This window comes from Jaculus jaculus, chromosome 1 (genome assembly GCF_020740685.1).
Source record: "Jaculus jaculus isolate mJacJac1 chromosome 1, mJacJac1.mat.Y.cur, whole genome shotgun sequence".
NCBI lineage: Eukaryota > Metazoa > Chordata > Mammalia > Rodentia > Dipodidae > Jaculus > Jaculus jaculus.
Genome location: NC_059102.1, coordinates 32,264,370 through 32,285,977, shown reverse-complemented (window position 1 = coordinate 32,285,977; position 21,608 = coordinate 32,264,370). Strand labels below are relative to the sequence as shown.

The window sequence follows — 21,608 nt, the reverse complement described above, 5'->3', positions numbered from 1 at the left end:
CAGCAGGCCCCGCCCTGCCATCCCAGGCTCAGTCCCTGAGGAAGCACGAGGCAGTGGAGGGTATGAGAACCTGTTGGACATGACACGTGGGAGTGACTATACTTGTGGGCATCACCCTGGCTCAGGTGTGGAGGACTTGCCCAGCGCCTCAAAGCACCAAGAACAGAAAAATTGGCCGGGTGTGGCGGCACACACTTTGAATCCCAGCACTTAGGAGGCAGAGGTAGAGAGGATCACTGTGAGTTCAAGGCCACCCTGAGACTACATAGTGAATTCAGGTCAGCCTGGGCGACAGCAAGACCCTACTTTGAAAAAAAAAAAAAAATTCCTCTATGACCTTTGACTTGACTCATCTGTAAAGGGTTAAGAGAGCCTACCCTGCTTGCTGTGAGGACCCAGTGTATTTAGCAGAGGAAGTACTCAAAGAGCAGCCATTACCGTTTTCTGCTCTTGTTTGGGCCCCAGAAGCACCATGTCACCTCTGAGCCCCTCAGTAGTGTCTGGCTGAGACTGATGCTGCCCTCTTCAGAAGGCTGGCATGGACTGTAGAGCAGTCAGAACCCACACTGATCTCCCACAGACCAGCTCAGTGACCTTGGATACCTTGTCACCCTTTTTTGAAAAGGAAAGAGGTAGATCAAACAATCTTGGGTTTCCTTCCAGTCCTGAAATACTGTGACCCTCTTAGCCATAGTGTTTGTGAAAATGAGAGGGAGGCTGTCAGGGAGGAACCCTACATCAGACCCTCGCCACGCCTAACCCCTCTCAAAAGTGCCTGCCAAGGAAAAGCCGGGGAGAACAGTTTCTGAGGAAGCTTTGGGAAACTGGAGGAAAGAATGCCTTTGTTGAAAAAGGAGTCAAATCTGGGAGTGGATGCGGAGCAACAAACCAGCTGAGGCGAATTGTCCTTTTACCTAAAGACAGGAACTTTGCAAGCCACTGCCTCCGCAGGGCCCCTGCTGCCCTTGCTGACCTCACACGTACCCGGGGAGGAGCTGCCAGTCTGGTGCCTCATTGGCTACAGGCCCCGGTTGTCACCCTTCTTTCTGTGAGGAGTGGGGCCTGCTCCTGGGTGGCTGTCTAGCCCAGACATCCTGGGTGGCTCTTGCCTGCCACTTGAATGATTTAAAAAAAAAAACAAAAACACAAACAACAACAAAAAACTAATGCTGCTCACCCAGTTATGATGGACACTTGAGGGATTGTTCTGAGATTTAGCCCAAACCAGAATCCGGCCTTTTGAATGGGATCAGTGGGTGACCCTCATATCCTGCTGAGGCCGACTTGAGAGGTTGTCAGTGAGGGTGGCTGAATTTGGAAAGCAAAAGCAAATCTTAGAATGCCAAGGGACCCAGTGATCCAGCCGTGGGACAGGCTGTCAGTAGGGAGCTGGGCCAGGGGGAATGCGAAGCAACAGTCAGCAGCAGCTTAGTGTAGCCAAGGCCACAGTCAGAAGGAATCTGGTACAGGGTTCCTGCCTCCCTCAGTCCCTCAGTTCAGCAGGGCGAGGGCCCACTTTCTACCCTTCAGCAGGGACTACACCTGGTTAGGTGAAGGTTCTGTTTGTCACTGCAGTATGGTCCTTGGAAGCACTTGGAATCTGATCTCATGCTGCTATCCTGCCAGCTTTGGAGAACCAGGAGTTTCTGGCTCCTTAGTAAGAGGGAAAGGACTCCCTGGAGCAACTGTGGATTCCTGGGGGCGGGGAGGGGGGAGCCACTATGACATGGACTTTAATGTAGAATGTTGTTGACCAAAGATGTGGGCGCCAGAACCAGACCTGAAATGACCGAATGCCAGCTCCCTGCCCCCCCTGGGCGGGTAGACTCAACAGGCTACTTAGCCTTCCTGCTCAGCATGCACACCCATGGGGGCATCATGAGGCATAGCCAGTCAGCAAGACGTGCTTCGCCTGCACTTGGCAAGTGCATGGTACAAGGTGGCTGCTGCTGTCATGATCAGGCATCATGATTGTTCCTAGTCAGGAGCTCAGCCAGAAAGTCCCCTCCTTACTCTTCCCCATGGTTTTCACCATGTGTTGTACTTGTCCCTGTGTTTGCTTCCCAGGAGCCGCAAAGACAGCCTGGAGAGTGACAGCTCCACAGCCATTATTCCACACGAGCTGATCCGCACACGGCAGCTTGAGAGTGTACATCTGAAATTCAACCAGGAGTCAGGAGCTCTCATTCCTCTCTGCCTAAGGTGAGGTGAGATGACCCATTACACAGCACCTAGCATGGCCGTGAGGGAACCTCAGAGCCTCCCCAGGCCACCTTCCCCCACCATAGGTTCTTTGCAATCTCCAGGGACCACCAAACTTGTTCTGGCTATTCTGTCTACCTGTGGGCAGCTGATGTCCCTAAACAGAGTCTGGGGCTGAGGAGGGAAGAAAACTGCTTGGACAGTTCCATCTCACTGGCCTGTGTTGGGGTCTGGGAATTCTAAAAAGCAGCTGGTGGCCCTCATGTCACTGGACCATGTAGTATGTTCCCTGGCCAAGCCCCTGGGCAGCCCAAGTGGTCAGAAATCTGCAAGCAGTGGGGCCAGTTGACCCTGTCATTTGTTCCTAGAGACAGGGGCAGTGGCAGCCCCAAGCAGGCAAAGGACTGTGGCCACAGAGCCACAATGCTCCCTCATCCGACTGCTTGGTCTCAGAGTCAGGTCTCCACAGGGAGAAGATGGTGCACAGTCTTTGACCAGGAATTGCCCCCTTAGTCCTGCCATCCCAGAGGCCAGGGTAGCCCGGGTCACAGGTTAGTCACACTGGGTTGTCAAGGGGAGGGTTCCCATCAATTGGATTCTACTTCCTCTTGCTTGACACTTTTCCCATGCAAAACACTCAGTGACCAGCTGAATCTGAGGATGCAGAAAGCCCAGCTGGGTCCCTTCTGCTGCTACATACAGCCATGACCCAGCCTGTGGTCAGAACTCAGCGCCCCTCTCAGGGACATGGCACTGGGCGAGATCTTTTGCAGCTGGCCTCCTCCACAAACCTCACTCTGCTAGGAGGGAAGGCAACAAGAAGAACCCTTCAGGGCTGTGGAGAGATGGTTTAGCAGCTAAGGTGCTTGCCTATAAAACCAAAGGACCTAGGTTCAATTCCCCAGGACCCACGTAAACCAGATGTGCAAGGTAGCACATGCATCTGGAGGCACACCCATTCTCTTATCTGCCATTGTTCCCCCTCCCAGCCTCACCCCCACACTTCTTTCTCTCTCAAGTAAATAAATAAAATACTGAAAGAAGAACCCTTCAAGATTTGGGAAACAGGGATGAAAGTGGCCGTGCATGGTTTGGACCTTCCCTACTGTCCTTGGAGCCTGGGGAAGGAATTTGGAGGGAAGGCAACGTTGGCCCACCACCCTGGGCAACAGGGTAAAAGGTAGCATGTGGTCAGAGTGAACAAGACCTCCCAGGGCCACTCTAACCATTTCATCCCAGCTGCTTCTTGGGCACAGGCTCAGGCTTTTAGCCTGGGGAGAGGTTAACCGGAAGCCACCTGAGTGCAGTGAGCCAGTGAGCAGCAGCTCACTGCTTAGCATCTCTGCCCATTGGTTGCCCTGCCTGCCATTCCCCAAGGTGCATTTCCAAACTGGGGATTAAGTGACTTCTTCAGCTCTCTCAGTGTGACCCGACTTGGCTTCAGCTTCCTTTCTTTCTTTCTATTTTTATTTATTTATTGGCAGGGGTGGGGTGATACTTGCAGCCTTTGAGATGGCAGTTTAAATGTTATAGGAAAACCCAGGAGCCAGTGGAACATTCTGTCTGGATACTGACATGTCCTGCGAGGAGGTGTGACTCCTCTTCGCTCTGGGCATGGTCTGGACACGGTGCTGACTTCCCTATGAGGCTCCAGTGCCCTCACCTGAACATGAGGAGGTGGCCTCCACCGTCCTGCAGGCCCATTGAACCCTGATCTAGAGTTGTTTGGAGCACGTTGGAAGCATAGCGTCAGAGGCGTCTCACTGAAGGTGTTGCAGTGACCATGTTTGGATACAGTTCCCTGTTAGTGGGCAGGTGGGCCATCAGAGCACCTGCAGGAACCCGCCCTCGGGGAGCATGACCCCATAGACTTAGAACCTTGGCCAGGACTATGCTTCCAGGCTCCGCCTCTCACTGTCTCCACGTTCCCTTCCCTAGGGGCAGGCTTCTGCACGGACGGCACTTTACCTATAAGAGTATCACAGGTGACATGGCCATTACGTTTGTCTCCACGGGAGTGGAAGGTGCCTTTGCCACTGAGGAGCATCCTTACGCGGCTCACGGACCCTGGTTACAAGTGAGAAGCCTCCTCCCTCCCTTATTCCCTTGCCCGCCTGCCCTCTCTCCCTGGGCAGCTTCTGGTGGCATCCTCTCCTTCCGTATTGGTTGTTAACCGCCTCTTGGATTTGAGGCCTGAGCTCTGTATGTGGTCGTGGATGCAACGGCTTGGGTTGACAGCTCCAGGGGCACTTCCTAACCTCCTCCCCATCACCTGAAGCGAGTGGTGGTAGAAATTTCTACCAGCCATTGGTGGTAGAAATCCAGGTATAAGGAGTATAAGACTTTCCACACCCTGGGTAAGCCAAGTAAGTACAAGAAACCAAGGGTAAAGTAGCGTCTGGATGCCACTCTCCAGCAACTCTGAAGTCTCACAAAGAATTCATAGGAAGTGGGCATCTATGGCCAGTCCTGGCACTAGGGTAGGCAGGCCACAATGTCTGCTCTCCTTCTCCTTCCGAAACCTGCTGGCCTTTCTAGAGCACTTTGTCTTGTTTTCTGCTCTCCTGCGTGTAGTGAGCATCGGAGCTGCATATAGCAAGCAGGCTACTGGGGTGAAGAACTGTTGGCCTCCTCCCAGTGGCCACCTTGCTCCAGACCTCCAAAGAGTACCCAGGCTGGTCTGCCACACTTCAGTCTGGCGTTTGTTTGTTGGGGTGGGAGGAAGAATGATTAACCTGATTCTCTTGGGAATATCAAGAAAGGGAATCTAGCTGGCCGTGGTGGCGCACGCCTTTAATCCCAGCACTCAGGAGGTAGAAGTAAGAGGATCCTGAGTTCAAGGCCACCCTAAGACTACATAGTGAATTCTAGGTCAGCCTGGGCTAGAGTGAAACCCTACCTCAAAAAAAAGGGAATCTGGGGCCTGAGGAATTTGACCCCTGATCCGAAAGATGACTCTTCCTTACTTATGGTGTGTTGGAGAGATCATGGGGAATTACAGTAAAAAGGAAGAATTATACTGGTTTTGCAGGTCAACCATTCTGAGGGGTCTGCACAGTATACACACACACACACACACACACACACACACACACACACACTTAATATGGACATACTTTTATATGTGTATGTCTGCTTGCAGCTGAATTTCTCCTTCCTTGGGCCAGCCTTCGCCCCCTCCCACACACACACCAAAATTCTAACCCTTAATTAAAACAAACAGCAAACAAAGGATGCCAACCGCACTCCTTAAACTAAGCTGAGGTAGAAATGGAAGCTAGTGCTTTAGGGATATTGTGTTCCATAAATTATCTTGCTTTTTTCCACTGTTGTTATTACATTGTTTCATAATAAAATTACTTTGAACCATAAAGTTATAAATACATTTTAAAAGTCCCACTTGGTAACATTAGATTTCTGTCCATGTGGTGTTGGTAGTTACTGTAGCAAAAGCTCTGAAGTGTAACATTTGAAATTAGCCCAGCACAAGTGGAAGGGCCTCCCACCACCCCCGCCCCCACCCCAGCCTTGTCCCAAGCTGCCCCCTCTCTCTCTGCCGAGAACAGGAAGGCCCAGGCCTCTCTCCTGGGCAGAGGTAGTATGGATGTGGGAGGTGGGGATAGTACAGGGGACCCTAGTCCCTGAGAGCCCACAGGTCTTCATTCCAGTAGATGACATCATGGTCTTGGCAGAAGTGTCCTCATAGCATATGCGTGTATAATGACAGTTCTTGGGAAGTTAGGGATTGGGGTCTCCCCAGACTCTAGAACAATATCTTCACAGTTTTTTTGTTTGGTTTTGATTTTCAAGGTAGGGTCTCACTCTAGCCCAGGCTGACCTGGAATTCACTATGTAGTCTCAGGGTGGCCTCGAACTCATGGTGATCTGCCTACCTCTGCCTCCCGAGTGCTGGGATTAAAGACATGCGCCACCATGCCGGGTTGATGTCTACCCAGGTTTATTTCACATCCTTACCAGTTTTACTTATTTTGGTTTCGAGGTAGGGTTTCACTGTAACCCAGGCTGACCTGGAATTCACTCTGTAGTCTCAGTATGGCCTCGAACTCACGGCGATCCTCCTACCTCTGCCTCCCGAGTGCTGGGATTAAAGGCGTGCGCCATCACACTACACCCAGCGCATCCTGAACCGTGGGGTTCTGTTATCCCTCTTGAACACCCTGCCCTGAGGACTGAGCTGGTCGGCATCTCCAGTTGCGTCTTCTCAGAAATCTCAGCCCCCAGAGGACTCAGCGGATGTTACGTGGCTCTTCAGTCTTCTGGAAGGAAGCCTTCTAGACCCCACCTCAGTTCCCAAGCCCCTGGTTGCTAGTGTTCTCGCTTCCAGCACTAAAACCCCTTCACTCTGGCAGCCCCTCAGTGAGCTGAGGCACTCAGCACCCGCTGACTCCCAACACTCAGTCCCCTCCTGTGGGCTGTTGCCCAGGGAACCAGGAAACGGTGGGAACGAGTTGCTGGCCTCGGCATGTTTCAATAAAGTTGCTGTGCTGAGAGCTGCTTAATCAGAGGCCTGTGTTATGGGCTCATTAGTGTGGTCCACCACGGGCTGCCTCTCAGGAGAGCTCCTGGGAAGGCTGGCTGAGGCCCCACTCCCCAGGCTTGCACCCTTGATCACCATGGGGTTTCTCAGGCCCTTTGCAAGGAGCCCTGGGAAACCCTCAGACCTGCCTCAGCCAGCTGGGTTCTCAGCAGTGGAGCCAACACCCACACCAGCCCTCCCCTGCTAAGGGCAGTCAGCATTTTCTGCGACTGACTGCCAGCCTGCCTTTCCCTTTAGGGTCTTGCCTCTGTGGTCACATGTAGCTCCCTAGCTTGTGGGAACTGGGCCTGTAATGACTTGTGGGCCTCTGGCTCTCCCTCGGGGACCAGCTGTCTCCCTGGGAGTCTGCCGGGATCCTGGAAGCTTAGGGTTAAGGTTAAACTCACAGGTACAGACGAGACCCACTCCACTGAGTCAAGGAGGGCTCTAGGCACACTGAAAGACTGCAGTTATCTTGTCACTTGCTCCCAGTGTTGGGGTGTCTCCTTGAGCCTTCTCTGTCCAGGTCTGTTGGCGTCAGAGGAGCAGGAAGGAGCTGAATGCAGCAGGCACAGGATATGGAGATCCGTCCTTGTGTCCTCTGGGCTGCTGCTTAAACTGTCCCTGTGGACCACAGCAGAAGCTGGAGGGACAGGGAGACTTTTCTTGCATCAGCCTTGGGCATCCTTGAAAGCCCTCACTCCCAGCCTTGACACCTTCATTCTGGCTAGCAGCCGAGGCCTAGTGTCTCTTGGGGGAAAAGGCAAAGGAAAGATACTCTCTCTGTGCTGGGGAAGAGTAACAAGAGAGCCCAGAGCAAAAGGAAAAGAGTTAGGGATCCTGTGCCCCCTTTTGGAGCTGGCAGAATGGCCCCGGACAGGCCTCCACTCTCACTTCCTGGGCTGTCATCAGCATCTCACCTTCTACCACCTTAGGGGGACCCAGGACCAGGGAAGTTAGGAGTTCCTGCAGAGGCAGGAGTAAGGCTTCAAGACACCCCTCTTTCCAGAGAAGCCATGTGACTCCATCCACTTTACCTTGGTTGTATCACCTTGTTGAGATTATAAAGCCTGTGCCAAAGCTAGAGCTTCCTAGGAGGCTCTGCAGGCTCTGCAGGCTGGGAGGCGGGCCTGCCAAACTACTCTCCTGCTCCTCCTTCCCGCAGCATCCCCCATCCCTCCTGTGGCTTTCTCAAGCCCCTCCCTTGGTCTATTGACATTGGGCTGTCAGTCTTAACAGCAGAGCCTAGCCCAGAGCTGAACCAGCCAGGGCAAGGAAAAGGAAGCCCAGAAATCTCAGGTCACAGAGAGGTCACATCAACCAAATATGAGAATTCTTTTTTTTTTTTAGATTCTGCAGTGCTTTCTCAGCTGTGTGGTGTCTGACAACTCACCCAGGTGACGCCCTTAGTCCCAGCCACTCCCTAGCAACCCCCTTGGGAGGCCCCTGGCTGGGGAGAAGACGCCCAGCAGCTGTTCCAAGTGGGCTCTGCCGTTCTTGAGAGCCAGGCTGGGAAATCACTACTGAACTCTGCCTCAGCCCAGGAACAGACTCGCTCGGTCCTCCCGTTAAGTCCCTGCTGTATAGAAAATAATTCTGGAGTCTCCAGCCCAGGCCCTGGGCAGCTCCTCCCTGCTGTCTTAGCATTTCTCCCTCTACTGGTAGACGTGGCCACCCTTGCTCGTGCTATCCCAAGATCAGTTATCCAAGTCTGTGCCTGTTAGGATTTGGAGCAAACTAATGCCCCGCTGTGTCCCCAGAGCAGCCAGGAGCCAGAGTAGGAGTCTAAACCTGCTTTTGGCCACCAAGCCAACTTCTTACCACCCACCGAGAACAGGACGTGAGCGAGTGCCCCCACTGCCCGCAAGCACGTCTCTGCCCCTCCCAGCATGGCGGGGTCTGCAGGCTGCTTTCTGGCTTGAGTTGGGGAAAGAGGCACAGCAGATAGGAGAGCTTGCTGGACCCTGTGTCCTTCCCTGCCATTGTGGGTGCCAGCTCCCTGACAGGCCCTGCCCCTGTAAATAGCACATTTCCTTCCCCAGGAGATGGAGAGGGAGGCAAGAGAAAGCCAAACTTGTTGAGACACAAGAACAGCATGTCACCACGAAGAGCAAACAAGGCCCTGGACAAAGTGTGGATTGTCATACCCAGGGGAGGGAGTGGGCATTGTCATCCACTCAGGAATCCGTTGACCACAAACCTTGGAATCGGTGTCAGATCTACAGCAGCTGGGCCCCTGCCCACAGCATAGCTGGGCCTGCCCGCACTGACAAAAGAACGCTTTTCAGGTTCCTTTCTGGAACTTACTGGGGTGGGGGGGGGGGGGAATTAAAAGGTTGTTGACAATCCTCTCACCATCAACCCGCCAGGCCAGGCCGTCCTGCTGCCCAGCACCACGTGGCACAAGGTGTGAGCCCATTGAAGTTACTGGCCTAGATTCCAGGCCCCCTCTGGCCAATGGTGCCCTCACAGCTCAGTCAGCTGGTCTTGGGGCTGTAACCAGTCATTGTTGCTGTAGTCCCTGCTCAGTCCTCCTTGCCTCTGGGCCTATTTCCCAGCACTCCCCACCATCACCCTTGATCCCCTGGGGTACCTTTTGAAAATGCAGATGCTTTGGCCTTTCCCTCGGTATTCTGATTCTACAGGTCATGAAACCCATTATCTCAGTATTTTCTAAAGCCTTCCAGGGGAGCGTGATACTTTTCCTCTCTCACTGGAGGGTCTCCGCCCTCCAAGAGCTGTTTACACACCAACCAGAATGCTTTATGTACAGCTGTTGAGTGCAAACATAAAAGAATATAGTAATCACCATGATTGTCATTATTTCTGCTGCTCTTTTTCTGGGCTAGAGGAACTAGAACTGGTGAAATTGTGGGCTCACCAGGCTGGCCTAGAAATTTGTCTTGCCGGCCACACTTGGAAACTATCTTTCAGCACGGTTTGCCTTCCTTTCTGGGCGGTCAGCCTGTTTTTTGAGCAGCTGCGTGTCTGTAAAAACTCAGGTTCCTGGGCCAGGTGTAGTGACACACATCTTTAATCACAGCACTTGGGAGGCAGAGATAGGAGGATCACCATGAGTTCAAGGCCACCTTGAGACTACATAGTGAATTCCAACCCTACATCAGAAACAAACAATAACAACCCCCCCCAAAAAAAAAAAACCCTCAGGGTCCAGCCCTGCCGAAATCAGCAGGTGGTGAGAACATGTTTAACTGAGCGGAGGTGGGATTGCTGGTCACGTTATCCAGGCCACTGGTAGAAGCTAAAGGTACCATCGTCTCCCTCCTGGTGGAAAAGTCAGCCCTGGGTACAAAGACCTAGAGTTGAGATTCCTTCCTCAAACAGGAAAATGACATCTTCCATCACCACCTGGCAGGCACTGTTTCTGAAGTCAGCACCCAGACCCCTCCCTCCAAGGACTGTCTAGGGGTCAGCGGAGAGCCGCAGGTCCAGCCCATTCCCGTGACTGTCTGCAGAGCCTGACAGCTCCAGGGGGACTGTGGGCTTCGAGAACCAGACCTGCACGGGCTTTTCCCACAGTGGCATCACAAGGGCAGGTCTGTTCCTTGTGAGAGCTCTCCGGAGCTGCTCCATCATAGCTGTCTATCTCCAGTGTCCTGTTGATAAGATCTGTTAACATTCTCAGCTCCAGCTCTGAAATACACAAAGAACAGGGCCTGTTTGTTCAATCCAAGCTTCTAAGGTTTAACTCCCAAAGGAAATTAAATTAGGTGCCTGGAGCTATGACAGTCTGTCGTGTTTCTTTGCAGAGAATGTCACCCTTAATATCATGCAGATCTCATGTATAATTTTCCCCCTTTAATTCTTTTAAAATAATGTGGTTTGCAGCAGAAACCAACAATTCACCAAAAGTGAAAATGGAGGAGTTTAGCATTTGTCCCCATTCCGGGTCTTGCCACTCCCTCCCTTGACTGAGTACAAAATTAAGTCCACACACAGATGGCGCCACACTTGGTGGCAGTTCTACTAACAGCCTTCATAACTCACCCTTTCCCGACACCAATCCAGACCTTTGTCAGAGGAACCCACTTAGGTCTGGACTCAGTGTTGGTGGCCTTACCTTTCCTGTTGTTAAAAAACAACTCCCTTTGGAGTCTCCCTGGGTGGTCACGGTCCTTGTGAGCCCTCCCCCACTCCAGCTCACTGCTAGCATTAGTTATCTGCCCAGACCTATTTACCATTCTGACAGAGAAGCCCCTCCCTCCTGATTGTTTGTGGGTTAGAAATGAGTGCGGCCCGGCCCGGCCCGGAGCCGTTGTAATGTAACTGGGTTTGAGGTATGCTTGTGTTTGTGCTCGCATTTGCAGAGATGGCAACAAGCCCCGGAAATGCCAAAAATATGAATGTGACTTTTATGTTACTCAAACAGACTGGTGATAACTGGTGGTGAAACGTTGGGCTTGGGGGAGGGGACCCCTGGAATAAGGAGGGAGGGAGGACTTAGGCCCCAGGCGGGAGGGAGGGTCAAGGTGTGGCTGGGTATTGCTACAGGCTAAAGACTCAGGCCACCCTCCCCCGGGGAGCCTACCAGAGGAAGAAGGATGGGTGCCTCCGGTTGGCACTCTACCCTCTCACTTGTGTCCTGCCCCGCTGACTCTTAGATCAGGAACTCTGGTAAGGAAGAATGGCTCAGTGGTCAGAGCTGTTTGCCCATGTCACCTTCCTTCCTGGCAAGAAAGGCCCTATCAGCCAAGGAAGGGGTGAAAATAAGTTTTCCTCATGGCTGTCCCTGGAGGAGAGAATACCTGAGCAAATGCCCTGGACCTAACAGGTCAGGCACCAAGTTTCATGCTAAGACACACCTGGAGTCTGGCTTGGTTCAGTTTCCTCATCAGTAGGAGAGTGAAGGAGATAAGCTGTGTGAGCAGTTAGTGCAGTGCCTGTTATGTTGACTTTTCTTCTCAGCTGGGAGCAGTTTTCTCACTTGTTATTCCTGGGCTATCAGCTTCCCTTGCATCCATCATGCCAGGTCTTTCAAGGAGCCCACTTTCAGGCCAGGCATGGTGGCGCACGCCTTTAATCCCAGCACTCGGGAGGCAGAGGTAGGAGGATTGCCGTGAGTTTGAGGCCACCCTAAAACTCCATAGTGAATTCCAGGTCAGCCTGGGCTAGAGTGAGACCCTACCTCAAAAAAATAAAAAATTTTAAAAAAGGAGCCCACTTTCCTTTCTCTGCCTTCTTCACTTTCTCTCACAACATGGAAATTTGTGTCATTAACAGAACAGACAACACCCAGAGTAACTTAATGGGGCTTTTCTCAAGTCAGTGGTTCCCAACTTTCTCACAGGGAGGCCCGCCCTTCTCTTTGCTATTGCTTGTCTTTCTCTATTTGCTGCCTGGGGTCTGTCAGAGACGTGGAAAGGCAGCTAGAGTCAACCTGGAGGAGGACCTGTGGACAAGGTCAGGGAGAAGGTAGTGGAAGGGGCCAGGGTCTAGAAGAGGGGCATTGGATAAGCTTGGGCCAGCCCAGCAGAGTGGTGTGACCAGAGCCATAGTTTGGGAAAGTGACCTGTCAGGTTGTGAAAAGCTGGAGCACCAGTGGACATTGCCCACTGACTGAGAAAACTTGTGTTAAGGGGTAAGGCTTGACCTGGAACTCACTCTGTAGTCCAGGTTGGCCTCAAACCCACAGTGATCCTCCTACCTCAGCCTAGGATTAAAGATGTGTGCCATCACTAGCACCCCCCCTTTCTTTTTAATTTGTTTATTTTTATTTATTTATTTATTTGAGAGACAGAGAAAGAGGCAGAGAGAGAATGGGCACACCAGTGCCTCCAGCCACTGCAAACAAACTCCAGATGCAAATGCCACCTTGTGCGTCTGGTTTACATAGGTCCTGGGGAATCAGGCCTCAAACCGGGGTCCTTAGGCTTCACAGGCAAGGGCTTAACCACGAAGCCATCTCTCCAGCCTCCCCCACCCCACTTTTTGTGAGGCAAGGACTTACTGAGGCAGACCTACAATAAAGGCATGTGCCATCACATACCCAGCCCTACTTTTTCTTTTTTATTGGGGGGAGTCGTTGAGGTAGGGTCTCTCTCTAGCTCAGGCTGTGTAGTCTCAGGCTGGCCTCGAACTCCAACACCTCTTCCCTCTCCACCCCTACCCACAGTTCTGCAAATGGAACCTGGGGCCTTGCACGCGCTAGGCAAGGGCTCTACCCCAGCCACATCCTCAGCCCTTTGGATGGGGCTACATCCAGATTCCAGGCAGGGCTTGTATTCTAAAGCCAAACAGATCGCTTTTGTCCTACATGGTTGGGGGAAGGGGTGGGAACACAAGAGCCTGACCAGGCCAGGAGGACCTTGGCAAGAAGGCTTTCCAGCTCCCCCTCTGCTGCCTGCAACACATGGCAGGCCAAACATTCAAAAGTGTGTGTTCCCTCTAACCAGTTTCTCCGTGCTGGGGCCATACTACCCACCTCCAGATGTCCTCATCCTCTTCTCCACTGTCTTCAGTCCCCCACGTCCCCCCCCCCCCCACCGGCCAGTATTACAGGCACGTGGTGGTAGGAGGCATTGAGTGTGTCCATTTTGATGGGGATAGGCCTCAAGTGCTTCCCTCTGTCCCTAAGACAGATCACTTGGCCCACCTCTTCTCCTCGGCTAGAAGAAAGCTTGGAGCTAGTTTAAAAAAAAAAAAATGACCATGTATTTTAAAAAGTAAAAGCCTGCCTTTTGCCTTCTTCCCAGATTCTGTTGACTGAGGAGTTTGTAGAGAAAATGTTGGAGGATTTAGAAGATCTGACTTCTCCTGAGGAAGTAAGTCTATTTGATTTCTCTCACCATGGGACCATTGTCAAGGAGCATGTACGTGTGTGTGTGTGTGTGTGTGTGTGTGTGTGTGTGCCCTTGCACACAGGCGCTTGTGTCTGTTGTGTATCTGTGAGCTGCTCTGAAATGCTGGGACAGGTTGGAGAGGAGCTCCTGGGAATGCTAAATGGCTTCATTTTTTTTTTTTCTTCTGTTTCCATGAACCACCACCATCTGCTGCCCCACCCCCACCCTTGTGAGGACACCCAGCAAATTGTCTGGAAGAACCTCATTGAAGAAGCAGCCAGGGCCTTCAGGCTCATAGAGTTCCCCCAGCCCCTGCTGTTCCTGGCAGGTTCTGAACAGAAAGCCCACATCTGCTGCCAGAGAACATTCCACTGGGGAGCTCTAGTGGGCAGCAGGGGACTCCTGCTCTTGCCTCGGGCCACCCAGGAGCCATGTTCCCTTCGTTCCTTCTCTAGCCATAAAGTCGCCCCTCTTAGGCTCCTGTTCTGGGCTAGCTCAAAGCCTGAGGAACTGGCAGGCCAGGTGGGATTATGCCTCCCCTTGGCTCCTTCTCTGGGGTACAGGAATGGAGTCCATAATCCCCTTTTGTTTTTCTTCCTTGTTCCTGGCCCTCCTCATTTGTGGGGATTTACCTCATCCTGGAAAGTCCCTTCCCCTCCCCCTGCCTTCTACTACCCAGCAGCTAGGCACAATCTGAGTCTTCCTGGCCTCTGTGCTCTGTGGACTTATAGAGCGAGCTGCCCAGGTCTCTGGAGAAACTTCTGGGCCCTCTCCTGCCTGTGGCAGAGACTGACCCTTCCCTTCCCTTGCCCTGCCTGCCTGCCGGGAAGTGTGCTTAGGGAAGCGCTCCTTTACCTCCCAGGGGCCAGGCAGGAGCCAGTTCTCCCAGGGCCGCAGGGCCAGCACAGAGGCCTCTGATGTTCATGAGGTTGAAGGAAGGGCTCAGGGCAGGCTCTGGGGCCAGGTCTCCTGATGGACAGGAACTCCTCAGAGCCGGTCACTCCAGTAGAGCAGTATCTTCTCTGTCCACCCTGCTGGGATGCAGCTGATCGATTCATTCATTTATACATTCCAGAGTCATCAAGCACCCAATCTGTACCAGCCAGTCACCTCCACAGTCACCATCCCAGGCCCAGCTCCCCATTCAGTCAGGCCAGAGCCAGCTGCCCAGAAGTGCTTCCGGAAAGGCCTTGTCACTCTGGGATGGCACTGTGCCCAGACTGCCTCTTTGAGCTTGGGTGTTGAGGGGGCAGGAGGGGGACAGTCCAGGCAAGAGGGATAGAAGCCAAGGGGAGTTTGGGAAAAGTAGGTCACTAAAAATGACTTTTTTTTTTTGCTTTCCTGTCCAGAGGCTATCCCCACACCCTGCCCCACTCTCTACTTTGTCCTGGCGTGGATCGTTCCCCCATGAGAGGGAGCCAGACAGGAAGTGCTGGGCCCATCCACCTCCAGCCCAGCTCCAGGCAGGCTGAAACACCATTCTCTCCTCCTCCCCCTGGCCCTGACTTGAGGCCTAGTCCAGAAATGTGGGAGTTTTAAGTTCTGAAGCACTGACTCCAAGTCATGCGCATTTACTGAACACCAGCTGTGTGTCAGGCTATATGCTAGATCCTAGAATCAAGGGCATAAACTGTCAGCCTCTCCCCTCTCCATACCCAAAATATCAGGTGAGAGGGAGAAACCATGCCGGAAGCTGACCATTGATTCCTGAGGTGGAAGACCTTGCTTGGCTCTTGTCTACCACCTCCGGCATCATTCCAAACAAAGAACCTGGGAAGCAGAGATGGAAAGGGGCAGTGGGTAGCAGGGGATCTGTTCCTGATGAGGGTACACCCAAACCCCATTTGTCCTGCTCCTTGGCTCCCACCAAGGCCACACTGTGTGACTGACTGTGTGTCTAACTTGGACCTTTTGGCAAAGGCTATGGAAAGCAGCTTCCAGGACCCTTCCCATACCAGCCTCAGACAGAAAGGCTTGACAGTGACAGACCTCAAGCCACCTCCCTGTAGCATCTGCACCCTGCCCTGCTCCCCATCTTCCAGCCCCAGGGCCTCAGGGAGCAGATTCCTTACATGCTTGTGGCTGGAGGCAGAACCAAGGAAGTGAGTCGGAGGGAGGTCAGCGCAGTCACCGAGCTGGAAGACAGGCCTTGACCTGGCTAGTTATTGGCGGTGCCAGAGGAAAGAAGTGACACCACCTGGGTGAATTTTGAGAGTGAAACTGGGCAGTCAGTGGCCTGTCTTGCCCCCAGCATCCCAGGGACAGGGTGGTCCGGTGTCCTGCCTCTCTGGGCACTCTTAGAAGAAGGCAGAGGAATCTACTAACCACGTGTGTTCTGGATCTGTGCTTGCTCCCTCCACAGTTCAAGCTTCCCAAAGAGTACAGCTGGCCTGAAAAGAAACTCAAAGTCTCCATCCTGCCCGACGTGGTGTTCGACAGTCCATTGCACTAGCCTGGGCTGGGCCCTGGAGGGGCCAAAGGGAGCCCAGCTGCTCCCAGTGTGACAACTGACTGCGTCAAGGAGACTCCCACAAATAAAAGGACAAATGTGAGGATGATTGCACAGTGCCACGCCACAGCCTGAGGGAATGCCTACACGGGCCCCAGGCCCCACCTCACCTCTGGCGCGCAGGGGCCTCGCCCTCAGTGGGCCAAGCCCATGTGACCAGGCCCTCATGCTAATGGGCCAGTGAGCTGGCACCTGTAAGCCCTCCCACCTGCAGCCACCACAAGTCCTTGCTGGAAGTTTGACTGTGGAGCCTTGATGTGCCCCCGGGTGGAGACAGGCCTCACTGTCACGTGCCCCTGCCACACAGCCCAGTGCAGAGCCCACGTGTGGATGTGCGGCCCCCTCAACCCCTGCAAGCCTTTGCTTGTCAGGCTGCTCCAGCCATGGAACAATTCCTCCCGTCATGTTTGCTTTTCCTCTTCCTTATTTTTTGTTGTAGAAACCGGATGGTATTTTTATCGTTCTGCAGAGATGTCCAGAAGCCATGTATATAATGATTTTTAAACAGAACTTTATTCCTAAATGAACTTTATAATTCTCTTACACAGGGGTCTGCACCCCCTACCAGAGAAGGTGCCTGGTGATGCCTTGTCAGCCCTGGGTCCTGGAGGAGCCGGCTCCAAGGAAGGGTTTTACTTTCCAGCTGGGCTGGAGGAGCCTGGGGCGGGAGAAAAGTGATGCACTCTCCAAGCACCTTTGGTTCCAGTTTAGCTACAGCCAGATAGCACTGTCTTCCAAGTGAACTGGGCCCCCACAAGGTCCTGGGGACTTCAGGGACTCAAAAGATATGGTGGCCCTGGCTTCATCATCTAGTTCCTTTTCTACCCAACCTATCAAGGAGAGGGTAAGGCCCATCGCCTTATGGATTCCCCATCTGCTACTCAGGGCGTGGGTCTCTAGCTCTTTGACAGCCCCATCCTTTTTCTTGTTCTCTGGCTTCCCAGCCCCCAGGCTGCAGGTCTCTGGCTCAGTACAAACTGAACAGTCAACCTTTCATCGTCCCGTTCACTTCGATTTTGCTGTTGCTGCCGTCTGCCCCCCGGCCTCCCCACATCCATTCTTTTCCTCATCTTCCATCCTTGTCTCTTTTCCTGCAGCCGGGCATCTTGTGGGGCTCAGGCCCTTACCCCCAGTACTGTAGACCTCTGTCTGCCTCCCACAAGCCTGCCTGTGTCCGGCCCACAGTTTTGACGTTGCTCTTTTGGAATCCTGACTCCTGACCCAGAATCAGCAAGCTCCAGGTCTTACTCCAGGACTGCTGTTCCACCGTCATCCTTCAGTTCCTCTCCAAAGCAAAGCCATTTGTCTGTCAGAGATTTTGCAGGGATCCCCCTGCCCCATCTGCTTTCACCACCCACACAGGCACTATCGGGATACTCTAGGAGGGCAACAGGTGCAGGATCCTTCTGATGAGAGATCCAGCCAAAAACTGCCTCTAGGGATGGATCATGAAGGCTCTGGCTAGGCTCTCTAGGGAGCAGGAGTTGGACCTCCAAGGAGCCAGTAGGTCGGCTCCCTTCTACACACCCCAAGGCTATCTGATTAACTTCATCAAACTCAGCACTTCTTTGAGGCAGAACCACCTGGAACATCTGGGAAAGGCTGGCTGCAGGCCCCCAGCAGCCAAGACTCGAGCCTAGGGCCACAGCTGTTCTTGCTGCCCTGGAACTTTTCCACAAGGACACTTTCTGGCCATTGCCCCCCATAGCAGCCCTGCCTTTGATGCTCTTACGTCCTGGTATTTTATGGGCAGAGAGATGCTATCAATTGGCCCCATTTCTTGCCATCTTGAACACTGTCTCCCCCAATTCTCCCTTCCTGAAAAGACCTGCCTAAAGTTTCCCTGCTGCAACCTGCCCTTCCCTCGTTTGGGGGTGAGGGTGCAAGTTTGAAGCTAAGCTTTGTCATCAATATGTGAGGGGTCTGGTCAACAACTTGCCCGAGGCCTGCAGGATGTTTCTAGATGGATCGTTGGTTTGTGGTCCCGTTCTTGGGGAGCTGGGGATGGCAAAGAAGCTCCAGATGAGAACCCCAGGAAGCCTGGGGCCTCATGAGCAGTCCCCCGCGTTTCCCACAGTGCACTGGCTCCAGAAGAGCAGCAGGCTTCAGCCAGCTCTGGCCAGGCCTCCTTTCCCTTGGGCTCTGGTTTCGTCTAGAGGTATCTCAGGGAGGAGGGTCTCCATTCAACTGCTGGCTGGAAAGAAGGGATGTTAGGACATGTTCTGATGCTTGGCAAAGGGTTGCTTCTTTTCCTCCCTGCAGCCCTTGACATGTCATGATTAGGACACCCTTCTCCCTCTGTCTACCTTTTGGCGGCTTCCTCCAGGCTTTCCGTGTCCTGCTCTGACCCTTTCTGTCCCTAGTGCTAGAGCTTCTGAGAAGGGGTGCCTCCTGTGCTGCATGCCTGCTACCTAAAGCTACCGGTCTGTTGTGGACTACAAGAGGGTGGTGATGCCACCTGCCATTCTGTAGTGACAGGGAGGTTCCTGCAGGGTCTCACACCGGCCAGGGAGCCGGTACTCTTCCTCTTCCAGAGATTGGGGAGGTCTTGGGACAGTGCTACAGGGCTTGAACATTTGAAACCAGACCCTAGGTCTAGGACTAGATCTTGAGATTGAGTTGAGAGCAAGGAGAAAACGATGAAGGTTGGTGCCCCCGTGGGGCAAACCAGCAGAGAACTCCTGGAACTGTATTTTTTTACTTGGTCTTCCCTCTCTAGCCCCCAAGCCCTCAGTACCAGGTAAGGTACCTGGGTCCCTGTTACAAGTCAGGAGCCCTGTAGAGAGACCCCCTCCTTTTGTATAAATACCCGAATGCTGCAATAAGCAGACTTTTGTAAATTTTTATATTAGTTTTTAATGTCAGTGGCGACTCGGTTCCTGCGGCTGCAGCTAGCTCAGGACTTTTGTAAGAATTGTGAGTGACTCACTTAGAGGTTGTTCCTCCATGTCCCCTCTTCCTCTGTATAATCTAAGTGCATTAAACATACCTGCAGAAGTGCCCGGGTCGTGTGCTTCTTTGTGGTGTTCCGTAGCTTTTGGTGCTTCTGGGGATTGAACCCTTGGCCTCCCACTTACTAGGCAAATGCTCCACATGGAGCCTGTATCTCCACCCACATGCTTCTTTCTGACTGCCTGGAATAGGGGAGCAGAAAGACTGGTGCTCTGGCAACTACTTGGAAGATGTGGGATGGGGAAGGCCCCAAGAAATGATTTCCGGAACCCAGGGGTGCCAAGATGTGAGGTCATGCCGAAATGACTGCAGAGACAGGCTCTCCTTCATGTTGTTTTGTTGTGTCTTTCCTGTGCTGTGGTGGAACCCAGGGCCTTGCATGTGCTAGGCAGTGCTTCACTGTCTCAGACTTCCTTGAGTCATGATGCCTTCAAAGTAAGCAGAGTAGACAAGGACCCAGTGGGGCTGGGCATGGTGGTGCAAGCTTTAGCCCCAGAGGCAGAGGTAGGTGGGTTGCAATGAGTTCAAGGCCACCCTAAGACTACATAGTGAATTCCAGGTCAGCCTGGGCTATAGCAAGGTCCTACCTCAAAAAACAAAACAAAACAAACAAACAAAACAGTGGGATAATGAATAGGTGAGGCCTTCTCTCTGCTACTTAATCCTCTCTAAGACAGGGTCTCCCCGTATAGCTCCAGCTGGCCTCAAAATCACCATCCTCTTGCCTCAGCCTCCCAAGTCCTGGGATTATAGACATACACCTCCACACAGCTGTTCATTCCTCTTCTGCCCACTTCTCACCAATAACCCCTCTCTCCTAGGTAAAGGTGAGAAAGTTTGGGAGCCCTTGTTATCCCCTCCAGTTGTTGAAATTCAACCTCCTCAGGTTCAGTACCGAAGGAGCTCTCAGAATCAGATGATCCACTGGGTGACACAGGCCAGCCCACCCTTCTAGCAGCTCCTGGGGAATCTGGCTGGGTGGGAGGGAGGATGGCTGTGTCTTCCTTTTTTCTGGACTGCCTGGTAGTTTCTTTTTGAAGGCCCCATATCAACAGAGCCCAAAGCTGCAAGAGGTAAAGGAAGCAGGGGCATGGTACCTTGAGTCTGACAAGGTGGTGCTGTGAAGCACCCACACAAGATCCCTGGAACCCATGGGACCTACTAGGCCCAGGTTTTTTTTTTTTTTTTGTCCCAGCAAGTGGTAGGGTCTTTCCTCCAAGGGATTCTTCTAGGGCTGGTGACAAATGCTGAGACATTACAAGATGGGCGGGAGTGGTCAGCTCTCATGTGGGGTCTGTTGGCTCCCCTTCCCATCTTCCATGACCCCCAACTGCATGCAAACCTTTCCCAGAAGGTGGGATTCTTCCTTTTCCTATGACCTCTTCCTGAGCAAGCTCCTTAACAGTGGGATTAGTCCTGCATGGTCCTTTGTTACCTCTGGTGTCTAGAGAATGAGTAGGAAAGGACGGGCGTGGTGGCGCACGCCTTTAATCCCAGCACTCAGGAGACAGAGGTAGGATTGCTGTGAGTCCGAGGCCACCCTGAGACTTCATAGTGTATTTCAGGTCAGCCCGAGCTAGAGTGAGACCCTATCTCAAGAGAGAGAGTGAGTATGAGGATTTGAAGCCAAGCTGACCAACCCTGGGTATTTGGGGCTGTGCCCCTTCCCTGTCTCCTGGAAATTAGAGGTTGGGGGCCCTTAACTCACCCTCATCTGACTATGGTCAGTATGAAGTTCTTGCCTCAAATAGGAACTCACGGTGATCCTCCTACCTCTGCCTCCTGAGTGCTGGGATTAAAGGCGTGCACCACCACGCCCGGCAAATAGGAAGATCTTACGGCCTTGTGGCTCTAGGAAACAATACCGGACCAAGTTGTGGGGTTCTTTCTGAGAAGACCAGGGATCCTGAGCCTTGACTAAGTCTCTACAGCAGAAACTTCATTCCTAGGTTTAGGGAGCAGAGAGATCCGTCACATCATCTCTAATGTTTCCTCCAGAAAGAACAAGTCCCACCCCGGGATGTCTGCCTTCTCTGAAGGGGGGGTTGTCACAGGAGCCCTGAGGAGGGGGCTGCAAGTCAGAGCACCAAGGAGCTTGAGGTATTTGCCAAACTGGCCCAACCTGAAGAAGAATGCAAGCTGGAGTGACCCGGCCCAGCCTGCTAGGCACTGAGGCAGGAGGAGGGCAGGGTGGGGAGAGGGTGTGATTTGCTGGGCAGAATGAAGAAATGTGCCACCAGCCTGCAGGGGGAGGTCAGGAGGTGGTCTGGAAGGGGCAGCTCTTCTGGAGGGTATGGTGACCAGTACTCTCCTGACTGGGGAGGTCTGGGAGAGAGCCGAGTACAGGCTGAATGGGGAAGGCACAGCTAATTGCTGGCAAATGACCAAGGATCTGTGCAAAGCAGAGCTGAGTAACTTGGGTAAAGGCAATTGTGAGGGTTAGGGTACTTGCAAGCAGTTCTTGCTCCTTCCATCATTTTCAGGAGGGGCCTCGTGAATCTTGTGTGTTTCAGGTGCTTCCTTAGACCTGTGAGGTGTTCACGCACATGAGCCTCCTGAGGTAATTGCTTCCCAAGATGTGTTAACTTCCTAACCCTAAAGAGCTCTG

The 21,608-nt window shown here is 52.9% G+C and overlaps 1 protein-coding gene across 2 annotated transcripts in view; it reads left to right on the top strand.

Moving 5' to 3' along the window:
- Sufu (SUFU negative regulator of hedgehog signaling) overlaps nt 1-19,045 on the top strand; it is a 126,869-nt gene extending 107,824 nt beyond the window's left edge. For both annotated transcript variants that reach the window (XM_004659396.2, XM_004659395.2), the window contains exons 9-12: nt 2,068-2,202; nt 4,141-4,279; nt 13,453-13,521; nt 15,902-19,045. In XM_004659396.2, the coding sequence (XP_004659453.1) occupies nt 2,068-2,202; nt 4,141-4,279; nt 13,453-13,521; nt 15,902-15,991 (433 nt within the window). In that variant the 3' untranslated portion in view covers nt 15,992-19,045. The remainder of the gene's footprint in view (nt 1-2,067; nt 2,203-4,140; nt 4,280-13,452; nt 13,522-15,901) is intronic.
- Nucleotides 19,046-21,608: the final 2,563 nt, after the last annotated feature.